This window comes from Sphaerodactylus townsendi, linkage group LG05 (genome assembly GCF_021028975.2).
Source record: "Sphaerodactylus townsendi isolate TG3544 linkage group LG05, MPM_Stown_v2.3, whole genome shotgun sequence".
NCBI lineage: Eukaryota > Metazoa > Chordata > Lepidosauria > Squamata > Sphaerodactylidae > Sphaerodactylus > Sphaerodactylus townsendi.
Window position 1 is genome coordinate 66,223,339 of NC_059429.1, and position 13,018 is coordinate 66,236,356.

The 13,018-nt window shown below is 39.0% G+C and overlaps 1 protein-coding gene across 3 annotated transcripts in view; it reads left to right on the plus strand.

Moving 5' to 3' along the window:
- GLIS1 (GLIS family zinc finger 1) overlaps window positions 1–13,018 on the plus strand; it is a 254,899-nt gene that overhangs the window by 213,253 nt on the left and 28,628 nt on the right. For all 3 annotated transcript variants that reach the window (XM_048498920.1, XM_048498922.1, XM_048498921.1), the window contains one exon: window positions 2,010–2,160. In XM_048498920.1, coding sequence (XP_048354877.1) covers window positions 2,010–2,160 — 151 coding nt within the window. The remainder of the gene's footprint in view (window positions 1–2,009; window positions 2,161–13,018) is intronic.

Below are 13,018 nucleotides of genomic sequence, written 5' to 3' on the forward strand. Positions count from 1 at the left end.
CCATCTTCCTCTCCCCTCCATTTCACTTCCTATACCCACCAGATCATGTAATCAAGAAACTTCTGCCTTCTCTCCACTAGCCCAATATATTGGTTTCTGCTGAAATTAAAGAAATCAACTGAATGTAATATATGATAATTTTAAAGTCCACACAGTTCTTAGGCAAATATACACATGTAGGTGCGGCCAAGTTGCAGCCAACTAATGGTGATCCCAGCAATGACTTATGCAGCAAGTGAGAAGTAGAGGTAGTTTGCTATTGCCTTCCTCTACAGAATCTTCCTTGGTGGTCACCTGTCCATGTACTAACCTTGCTTAGCTTCTGAGATCTGATGAGATTGGACTATACCATACCATAGGCAAATTGGACTATACCATACCATAGATTAAGTAAAAAGTATACATGTTTAAAGAAAGGTGTAAGTGAGTGTATGTTCTGTTCATAGCACCCAATGGCCAGAGAGCCCAGGAGGAGTTATTGCTACCTGACTGGAACACTTATATGTGGTACATGCACATCCCATACAGTCCGGACTGTCTGCTAAGATATTTCTCTCATGCTCTGGTGTCTGTACACTGCCTCCAGCTTGTACGTTTCCGAATGGCACAATTATACCGGGTTATAATCGGTATCTTACAATCCGGTTCTATTTTATCTCAGTTTCTCCTTTTGCATGGTTGCCCGTTTCTGTGAAGGAGTTGAGTGAAGACTGGGAGGAAATGCTCCAGTTTGTTTTCATGACCCTGCATCTTTTGTATTTGCACTGCAAGCGTATCCGCGAATGCGCAAACATCCCTGTTGTCCCACATTTTGATTGGCTGTTGTTTTTGGGCAGCAGCTTAAATGAACATCTCTGCCCTGCCTTTTGAATTGCTGGCCCACAAAAAGGCTGCGCTCCAGATTGGTCGACCCACAGGAGCGGGAGGAAACCCCCCTTTTCCCAGTTCTGGATAGGGCCTGGCGCAGGCCTCAACCCAGCAAGCAGCAGCAAAAAAACAGTGGGGCACAGCATCACATCATATTCCCACTCACTTTCTCATATTTTGTGGAAAATAAGAGACTCCCCCCATCTGTGATATACCCACTAACATTCGGACCAAATTGCACATCTCCCTAGCTATGCGCTCCAAACAACCAATACGTGTACAGAAAAAAAATGGGGACATTTTGGGACTCCACTCCTGATTAACCCAGGCAAAATGGTACCCGGTTGATACCATGAGCAGAAAACGTGCTTGGGGGAACGTTTCAGGAAGGGCAGGCTGCAACAGTCGGCAGCTCAGCAGAGTTGGGGAGATCAGGCCGCTGGGCAGGAAAAATAAACTGGTTCTGTTCTCAAGGTGTTTACACAGTAGCTGGTTCACTGTGGGATTTTTGAAAAGAATCGGCAAATTAGTGATTTTTGAAAATTCCAGATTGATGGAAATATTGCGGGACAACCCTGCTTTAGGACCGGGAACTATGCGAACTTCTTGGCCAGACCAGTATATTTCTCTTGCTCATCCAGGATATTTGGACCATGCAGAAACAACCAGAGAGAGACTTTTTCAGCAGCGGCACCTTGCCTGCAGAAACCCTGCTTCATGAGGGTCTCCTGGAGCCTGCCTCACTTAATTAAGTGCCCGGCCAAAATGTTCCTTTTTTACCAGGCTTTTGATTAAAGGGGTGATATTTTAACACCATTTTATAGTCTGCATTTTAGTCTCAGAACTGTTTTGAGACTCTTGTGAAGATGCTTATGATTCCTGGTGCTTTGACTGTGTTTTAATACTCCAGTTTTGTTAACTTTTCATTGTCCTGTGTTTCTATTGTTGTTATTTTGGAAACCATTTTAAACTTACTGTGATTTTGAATAAATGAATAAATAAATAAATATGTCTCCAGACCAGACTACAAAGTTGGAAGCAAATGAAAACAGAAACCTGGCTAATTGCATCTACCGGTATTCTGAGAGATTCGTTTTGAGGTTTAGATCTTTTCACTGGCAAATTATCTTTTTCCTTCTTAGGTATCTACACTGGTTCCAGCACTAACCATAATGGACCATCTCCCAGCCTCTTGCCATCATCTCATGACCTCCCTTCAAGGCAACACACACTTGAGTCAGCCGTCATCAGTACACACCATCACGTATCACCCATAGAAAGCTCTAGAGAAGGGTATGTATCAAAACTGTTGAATATATATTCATTGTACAGTGTTCTCACACTAAATTCAGGTCACCTTTTCCAGCTTATATTACCTTTTGGGAGCTCCCAATGCAGTCCTATGTATGCATTCCATAGTTAGGTGTATGCAGTGGTCTACATAATAGCTGCTGTATGTGATGATCTGTGGATTTGGGTAGCAAATCCAGGCCAGTATTAGAAAAAATATTGAACAGGATAACTCTTACCCCTTGTATAACAAGGAAGAGAGACACTTTAAGAGCTCTTTCTGAATTCCCCTTTTTTCCAAATCCACCGAGGCTGATGGGCAGTAAAGATGCAGTCACATCCACCAACTAAATCTCAGTTAATCAGGATCCAGAGCTAAGAGAATCTACCCAGGTGTTGGCTGGTGGGGGAAGAAGGCACATTCTGCCCCTTTCTGGATTCTGCCCCTTTCTGGAAGTTCACATCCTTGCCTGGTTCCTCATAGCAGTCTACCACACATTATGAGACCTATTGACTTAATTACAGGCTATCTGTTCAACTGTGATGAATTCATATTTGAAATTACATGGATTTCTTCTTTGGTATGAATATGTATATACATTGTAAATGATGCTTCTGAGAACCATATCACTTTGCTGTGGTGGACTTAGTTTACAAAATTCCAAACATTTCAAAGACATATTATAGATAGCAGCACTTTACAAAGTATACTTTAGAGTCAATGTTTCAGATCCCAGCTGCTGCTGATCATTATTTTAGAGTAATTACAAAATAGAGTAATTACAGTGAGAGTTACAATCATTCTTAGAGATCTGAGTCTCAGCAGCCTCATATGTCATATTCCTCTTGTGAGGACAATGGGACTTCATAGTTCTTATATTTTTAAGCATATTTATTTAAGGGAGCAAAAAGCTGGTCCTAGTATTACATGAGTTCCATTCCTATAAGAATGTTTCATTAGGTCATTTTATATAGGAAGATCCTTGCTGATCTGCATGTATTCCTCTCTGGCTTCCTATAGGACCTTGCTTTCCTGTACTGCATACCATATACAGAATGAATTAGCAAAGACTATTTCTGATATGAGGGGGAGCCTGTGATCCTGAAAGAGTATTCTTTCTGTTCATAAAATGTGGAATAAATGTTTCAACTGCATCTTGAGTAGGGATGTGGGCCTTGTGCAACTGTTCCAGCAATCCTTGTAGAAAATGTAATCAGAACCGGGAAGTTTAAAAGTGGCATGTCATGTATCTTGATCTTAAATTTGCTTTCAAAGTAGGGCATACTTATAATTTGGGCCTTCCTTTCTTCACTTGCTTCTCCCTGGCATTTTATTTTGTCATCATCACTGCAATTATTATGACTAAACCTTTGGAAAAACTGTTTTTCAGAATCTGTGGCTTAGATGTATGATGTTGCTTTATTCATTATTCCCATTGAAGCTTTTGTGAATGGTCTCCATTTTGGTTAAGTCTGTTTTCACTGTATATTGTAGACTGAGCTATGCCAAGTGAGTTCAGTTTTTAATTTGACTTTCTCATATAAATTCTATTTGCCAGAAACAGATTAGTGTTTAGTTGCATCTGGAGTTCTAAACTGGAGCAGTTTGCAAATGGTTTTAAAACCAGTTCTGACTCAGCATGCCATGAAGGAGTAGTGGTTGGTAATTCAGCAATGAGAATTGTTTACAAAAACAGTGTCACTAACTAGGCTATAATAATAACATTGTTGAAGTTAGGAAGTACACGTCTAGAAATTGACTGAAATTCCAAAAGAATTTTGTTTAAATCCTTGTTTTAAACTTGGACAACTGATATTGTTACTCGGTGACTTGAGTTACAGTGGTGTATTTCTGCCAGCACTTTATGGCAGATTAACTTTTAAGTATCGTTTTAGCAAAAGCAATATAAAATACATTTGATATCTAAATGATCTGTGGATTTAAGTGCAGGTTTAATCAAAATCCCGTCTGATTCTTTTATGTCATACTAATTCATAACATAGACATGGATGTCACAGGCTGTCACCCCTACAGTTTATATCAGCCTTGCTTTTGAGTTTTTGAGTTAAATTACATTCAGTAATTTAACTTGATACTATTGGGGTTCTTTAACGTAGAACATGATTAGATATCCATAGGTTAACAGTGATGCACCTGCGTTCCCTCAGATGAAAATGTGCCTGCCCAAAGGAAATCAACCCCTGTAACTATCCTCCATTATGCAAGCAGCTTTACACTTCTGGCAAGCTTGCAATGTTTTGCCTCATTCATCACCTATCTCAGCCTCTATGTTTTAAGTACAAGTACCGAATTTCTCAGCTGTGAATCAATGCGATGACAAGGTTGGATTCTTGAGTTTAAATCTTTGGGACAAACCAAAATGATTGCTATCAAAGCGCATAATGATTAAGTCATCAAATGTGGGTGAAGCCAAAAGCTACATAAGGTAGAGCACATAAAGAAGTCTACTCACACTTGACAGAAGACTTGATTTAAACTCTTTTTTAAAACAACCCCCCTTCTTATGTCATTCTTTGCCAAAGTCAATAACAAGTGCAGCACTCAGTTTTCCCAAATGGTTTGCAAAGACATTTAAATAGTATGACAAAAATTATTTAATTTACTTGAAAATGTTCTAACAAAATCTGACTTCATTACCAAATATATTTACACTGGCTGTATATGAGATGTATGATTTTTTTCCCTCTTCTATAAAGAAGTGTGTAAATTATCCAGAATGCTGGATCAAGTAACTTTATACTAATTTATATTAATATTAATTAGAGAAGTGTTTGATTTAGAAATATTTTGGCATCTAGAAAGTGAACCTTGTCATGATACAGGTCTTATTTTCTTACTGTTTCAGGTAGTGAAGTGTTATTTTAGCATTACTTACAACCCTTACTATAAATAATGACAGCCCCTGTTTAATTTCACCACTTGTGAAGATAGCAAAATTTGATTTGTGGCAGTCTGAAAATGGAAAAACAGGGCTCCATCTTAAGACTTGTCTGCACTAGAAAATTTTGCAGTTATGTATGAGTGGGTATGTCCATGCACATGTGTACTAGTGAATATAGTTGGCTTTCTGCAAATACAGATATGTTTAAGCCAGCCATTGGAAAAAAAATTTCTACACATCTGGTCCCAGTTTGGCCCATTTTCACTAGATAAACTGGAACATTTTGTATAGAGTTGTTCACTCCTCATAGAATAGTAGGATGGGGAACACTGGGACATCTTTATCCAGGAGCCACCACTTTCCAACCATGAGTGTATCAACTCAAGTAATCTAGGTCACCAGGTATAATCAGAAAGCACATTTCAGGTGACTAACAGTGCCATCAGGTGACTAACAGCGTCCGGCAGAAACATGGCAGCGGCGGCGGCAGCTCCCCGACTAAAGCTGAAACCTGAAATTGATCATTCACAGAGCTGGTGGACATTACTCTTAATTAGTTCTTAGAGTTGTTTAGATGGGAGCTTAGCTTGACATTTTTAGTAGATTGTATTTTTTTTCCTCCCCTGCCGTGATGTTAGAAATCAGGTTGTTTTGGGTAGTAGTTAGTATGTTAGTGAATTTGTTATTTTATTGGCAGTTGTAGTTGTAGGTAGTGTTAGTGTAGGAGCGATGAGATGTTGTTTGATTAGTTATTGGTTTAATTGTGACACTGATTGCAATGAACTACATAGAAGTATAGTTTAGTCCTAGGTGTTTTTGTAACTTGATTATATTATGGAAAGTAGCCATCTTGGTTTAATTATACTGTTAATCATGATGTCACTTGTTTTTGCTATCTGATCTTATCTTATTATGATGTTAAGGTGTTATGATTGTTATTATGTTGTTATAATACTATAATGATATAATGTTGTTATGAAATGTTGTTTCTATGCAGCATTATTATGCTGATCATGTTGATTATGTTTGATTACTGATATTTGAAATATTGTTTATTGTTGATGTAGCCTGACATCTGACTATTGTTGTTATGTTTATAATGTTGTATTGTTCTATCATGATTGCTGATGTTTTGATATTTTGTAAAACTGCTTATTGTTGCTTATATTGTTGTACACTACCATGAGCCCTCCAGGGGAGGGCAGTATAGAAATTAAATTTCCATAAATTACTATTACCATCCTAACACGGCTACTCATCGTGGTCTACCCTAAAGAGAGTTAAAGCCTTCTAAGCTCATTGGCTTAGTAGACTTAGAAATGATTCTGTGCCAAGGGTGGAACTATAAGCGAGTAGGCCATAGTAAATCTACTCAAAATTCTGCTCAGGCTTACTTCCAGGAAAGTGTTCTTATGAGTGCAGTGTAACGCAAGGAAGACAGCTTTACTTGCTCTAGATTTGAAAGGAGATTCCAAACTCCTTGTTACATATCTACTTTGTATAAGCTATAAGGTGGCATTTTGTAAATAATTAGTCTCATTTGGGTTTGTGTGTGTTCAGTGTGGGGCAGCATGCCTCTGAATGTTTGGAACCATATATTGCATGTGATAAAAAGTATCATGCCACCGGCCTTTCTGAAAAAAAGCAAGTCCCTCAAGTAACAAGCTTGGCAACAGCTATGTACTTTTCTATGTATGGCTCTTATTTATAAACTGGTGTAGTAAACCCTATTGCATTGATGGTGAACCTTTTCGAGACCGAGTGCCCAAATTGCAACCCAAAACCCACTTATTTATTGCAAAGTGTCAACACAGCAATTTAACCTGAAAAACCCCCTTGAGTAGGGGCCAGCCTGCTGTAGCCTCCAGCAAGTCCCACATGCGCCACTCTGTGCCTCTCTAGCATCTCTGCCACCTCTGCCCCCACCCCCGGGGCAACAGCCACTTGGAGCACAGGCACCAGGATCGCCAGCCTCCCTGCTTGCTGAGGTGCACGCACATCAAGTCCAGCGGCCCAGGCCAGCCTAGATGTGTGTGTGTGTGGGGGGGGGGGCAATTCCCTCCCACATGACAAACTCTGTGTGCGCGTGCCCACAGAGAGGCCTCTGAGTGCCACCTCTGGCACCTGTGCCATAGGTTCGCCACCACTGCCCTATTGTATACTGCCTTCAAATCTGCACTTTCTTTTTAAGTAAGTTTGGTGCATATTTATTGCAGACTATTTTGGAGACCCGAAGCTTCTAGTTTCAAAGTGAGCCAAACAGGCATTCAGGAAAAAATACGTTTCCCTAAAATGGAAGTATATTCATAAAATGAACATGGATGCCAGAAGGAGAACAAATAGAGTCGCTGACAATCGAATATTACTGTCTGTTTCAAAAGCTGCAACGTTTCATATCCTATTTGAGGATATGTATATGGTATTTACCCTATTTGAGGATATGTGTAGAATATATATACATAGTAAACAATCTATATATTATTTTCTGTTATTTTGATTTGGTGGCAAAGCACTGGGGATAGCTTTAGATATAGTTAGTGGGAGGGTATTTTAAAATATATTATTATTTTATTTTGTTAATTTTCTGTGGCTCCTGATTTGTATCTTTATGTGTAATGTGGCTTATTCACTCTTTGTATTGAGTAAACAGGTTGGAATAAAGCCTAGCAAGCTACTATGCCTTATGGGCTATTTTACTGGGGATAAAAAAAGATAGTTCAGAGAGATTTGTTGGGTTCTATAAAGGGAGGTAGGATCTGAACTTTACTGTTGTTTATAAGAGCACTGCCTTTCAGATTGTGGACGTACTGCTTGTGGGTAGAACGTAAGAAACTGGCACAAAATAGAAAGCCTTCCTTTCTTAATTCAAAACACATGGTCATTCTTTTTGTTTAAAGTAACATTTTTGTGCACATGAAGGACAAAATCTTGCTCAACTTGCAGTCAGTGAGAGAAAGCAAGTAAATCAAATAGGATTTGGTCCATTGTTAGCATTTCAGTCACTGGGAAATAAATAAACTTTTACCCTTCCTAAAACAGATCACAATACGTACATGGTTTTTGTAGCAGTTGCCCGTGATCGTACAATGTAGCCTTGTTTGTTGATGTCACTGGAATTAATACATTTACAACCAAATACACCCATCAGGCCTTCTTCTTAAAAGTACTAGTTTCTCTCAGCTAAAAACATTTTTTAGATTAAAGGGCCAGAGACCCCCTATAATATGTTGGCATTAAGCAACTGAGTATACAAAAGGAGGTGAATCTATTTGACCACAATTTTTAAAAATAACATGTACAAGTGTGAAAGCAAGATTTATAGAACAAAGACCAGCAGTGATTAGATACATTTGTTTTCTATACCATGTGCATTCACTCTGTAAACAAAATAATATGAGAACGGACTACGCTCAATGGTAAATAGATAAGAAATATGGGAGGCTTCTTTGCCAGTCTCTGGTACAAGCAGGGAACTCAGAAGTACTAGCTGGGGCCACCTCATATCCCCCTCCCCAACTATTTTGTATTTCTCTTCCATGAACATTCCCATATCCTCTCACCTTTCTTGCTTCCTTATCTCCTTTCCACCCACCAGAAAAATTATTTTTATCTGTTCCCGTCTTCAATTTTCCTACCTTCCTTCCCTTCGCAGCCTGTCCCTAGAAAAACTGTATACATTTCTGGCCAGTAGGACGAGTGTAGTTGTGAAATGGGAAATGCACAAGGAAATACAGGTGGCACCTCACTTTCTCCTGTATCTGCCTCCCCATATGATGTCTTCTTTTGCCTCCTCCTTGCAGCCCCCATATCCTCACCTTTCCCTGTTACCTTTTCTCTTTCCCACACACCAATGAACCAACATTTTATCAGTCCCCCATCTTCAGCTGTATTTATGATATATTTATACCTTTCTGTCCCGCAGGGAGGTGAGAGTGAGGTTGATTCAATGCTATGTAGATACAATGTCCAAATTGGCAAGGCTGTGCAGATTTCAAGTCGCCGTAGCTTTGAAGGGGTGTGTGTGTGTGTGTGTGTGTGTGTGTGTGTGTGTGTGTGTGTGTGTGTGTGTGTGTGTGTGTTTTAAAAATGAAATGTTCCAACTGAAACACTTTATTTTTGCAGACTATGTGGAAAAAACCCACAAAAAAAGATTATTTCCAAAACGTTTGGCAAATGTTTTAAATGCTTTATGCAGAAATGGCCCTATACATCATTACTGTATCCTAAGCTTATTAATTCAATTTGACTTAGACTGGAGTAACTCTGTTTGCAGTTATACTGTCAGTACCCCTGAAAGTAAGACATAGCAAAGTTTTTGTTTGGAAGCATGCCTGTCGACCAGACCAATGCAGCAAATAAGAAATCCCCTGAAAATAAGACATAGCACATCTTTGGGAGCAAAAATTAATATAAGACACTGAATATACCACCCCATCCCCAAAGGGCTCTGGATGGTGTACAACCAATAAAATCATCACATTAAATCATGATCACTAAAACAACATTTTCAGTTAAATGCAATTAACAATCAGCTTCAACCTCCATCGGATGATGACATAAACAATGGACTCATCGGGCGGTTGGCATAACATGGACAAGCCCCCAAGGTGGAATATGGGATGCAGGGGACGGCACCTTCAACATCGGACCTCCCCAAAGACCCAGCGGAACAACTCCGTCTTGCAGGCCCTGCAGAACTGTTCTAGGTCCTGCAGGGCCAGATGGCTGGGGGAACAGTGTTCTACCAGGTTAAGGCCAGGGCATCGATACATCTCTTTGCCTTCTTCCATCACCAATACAATCAGAATAATTTATGCACATACAATATTTAATTGGTTTGATCTGTGAAGGGTATAGAATTATGCTTTTAATGCAGAATTTGGCCACCTCAGTGTAGAATTTTCACTTCGGTACATATATCCATGTGATCAACAGTAAATACAGTGTTAGATACAATTAAAACAGAAATAACTTGAATCCAGGTTTTCAGGAATGGAACAAAATCCTTCTTCTTACTCTTCTATAAGAGTAAGCTTTGTAGAAAGAGGTTGCACAAGGGAGAAGATCTTTTGGGGTAATCCCCCTTCCTTGCTTCAGCCCATTTCTTCATGGCATTTTGTTACCTTTCAGAGGCAGTTTTGAACACAGGGTGAGAATAAAGTTAATTTTTGCAAATGTTGCTGTATTGACACTTGTCTTGGAGCTGATGGTGGCAAGCCAGTCTGGAAGCAACCATTTCTGAGTATTTCTGCATTTCTTTAACTATTGTAATTATTCTGTAATAATGAAGCAAAAAGAGGCTGCAGAAAAGCTTTCTACAGCATCTAGAAAGGTGGGATATAAAAGAAGTAAATTGTTCCATGTAAACAATTGCCTTCATGTCCTGTATGAAAGATATGGAATTAGTGGTATTCCTTCTTTGTTTGGTACTGTAATATTTGACCTGGCTGTTGAAGGAACAAATCATCAAATGCCTTTTAGGTTTTATTTCAAATTCAGTTAACTTGTTTTATTCAATCCATGCTGGTTTTGTACCACTTATCTTGTTGTAGCCCCACATATTCATTGTGTCTATCCTTAATACAAATCAAACTATCAGTTGGGAGAATAGAAAACAAGCAGGGTTGCTGGTTACTCTGACCATGGTCCTTCCTATCCAGTCAGCTGGACTGTAAGCCAAATCAGCATTGGTCATGAAGGAAATGGAAGCCTGTTATTGCCATTGTTGTCAGTCACTGTGTTCCAGTACAATGGTGCAAATAGAAATCAAAACAAACAATGAATCAGCTAAATGGATAGTACAAATAATCTGACTGCTGTAATATTTAAACTATGGTATGTGTGAACTTTAAAGGTTTAAACAAAGATATTAATGTGTATACTATGAGGATGTTGCTGTCCCTCAATGATGCCAGGGTTCACACAATGTCTCAGCCTTGAAACACTTTGATTACATTTTACATCTTCATGCTTCAAATGATCAAAAATGCAAAAATACACATGAGAAGCAGCAGAGGCAGAGTGAGAGGAAACTGCACCCAGGGCGTGTGCACACCCTGCGCCCCTGCCACGGCGGCACCTGTCCCTGTCCCAGAACGCCTCTGCCATGCCACCTCCATGGCCTGGCCAAGCCTCCATCACGGCTCCGCCCAGGGCTTCATGCTCCCACCCCGCCCCGTGGACACTACGCCACTGACAAGCAGTTATGTGTATTTTGAAGGAAACCCTTTTTTTGCAATTCACTTTAAAAGTAGAGTTAACAATTCTTGTAAAAAAATGTGTGGTTTACACAAAAGAATTAATCTCAGAACGTAAACTCTTACTGATAAGGTTTAACAATGTAAAAGCAGCTATACAAAAATAGGACTCATATGATGATAAGAAATAGTTATGTCTGTACAAGAGTCGTCCCAAAGTTTGAGCTTAAAGTAGTCCAGAGTTCTCAAGTAGGTGCATCCTAGAGAAATCCAGAAGTCAGATGGAAGTGAGAACAAGAGTTTGAAGTCACTTATTTTCAAAGATTAATCTTCTTCAGCCTTAACATGTCATACAGAAATAATTTCTTATAATCAACTCAGTACCCAACATCTTAGAACAAATTACAGAATATAAAGGGGAACTCACCAATCTGTTAATTAGATAACCAGGAAAACCTGATAAGGATGTCTAGTGCAGAAAGTGGGTCGTCATGAGTTGCATCAGCATAACGATAGCGCTAAGTGTAACAAGCCATGAAAGTTATCCAGTGTAGCAGATGCAAATAGTTACATGTGCAAAAACCATTTAAAGACATATTCCTCATGCACTTGCATGTAATAAAATGTCTGTATTACAAGTGCAAACAGGACTTATAAGAAACTTGATAACTCATTGCTAATAGTAAGTCCATGAGATAATAGAGAATTAAGAAGGTAAATAAATTTAGCTTCCTGCTTTGACAGAATCATGTCTATATTAACATAATCAAATTGATGGCTATTACCCTGTTTCCCCGAATAAAAGACATCCCCAGAAAATAAGACGTAGTAGAGGTTTTGCTGAAGTGCGAAATATAAGGCATCCCCCGAAAGTAAGACGTAACAAAGTTTTTGTTTGGAAGCATGCCCGACGAACAGAACACAGAAAAATAAGACATCCCCTGAAAATAAGACATAGCGCATCTTTGGGAGCAAAAATTAATATAAGACACTGTCTTATTTTCGGGGAAACACGGTACATTTCCATATCACACAAAACCTCATATCTTGTTCTGTGTGCGCAGCTGAAACAGTGCTCAGCCACTGGGGCATCTAATACTTTGTTTCAATCTCAGTGTTCACAGATGTAAGTCTTAATCCTTCTTTTACTTTGCCCTACATATACAAAATGATAAAGACAGAAAATTGTATGGATGGCATTTTTAGAAGACAATTGCTGAAATGTCTAAAAGGGAATTTGATGTTTCTTTCTGGATATTCAAAATATTTACTGTGCAAGGCAAGATGTCATACAGAGCACCTTCCACATCTGAAATGTTCTGTTGTGGCTTGGGTGTGTTCTTTCAAGTTATGAACATCTGTGCTCATGAGTCTATCACCCAGGGATTTAGAACGTCTGAAATCAAATAAAGATGGTTTTTGGCATCCTATCATAGAACTTGTTATGTGCCAATGTTTATAAACCACCTTTTGAATTCTGGATGAAAATACTGAATATTCAACATCACAAGTCTATCCTCAGATATTTTCTTTTTATCTAACAATGCAGAATCTCTGGGAGCATCTATTGATTTTTGGGGGGGTTTTTTAGCTCTTTGAATCAAGCCTTCTGGATAGCTCCTATCACTAAGTTGATGGGAAAACTTACTAGCTGTTTCAAAATCAGAGCCCCAAGTTATGTTTCTCTTTATTCTGAGAAATTGGCTATAAGGCACATTTGTTTTCATATGGTGAGGATGGAAAGAATTGTAGTGAAGCAAA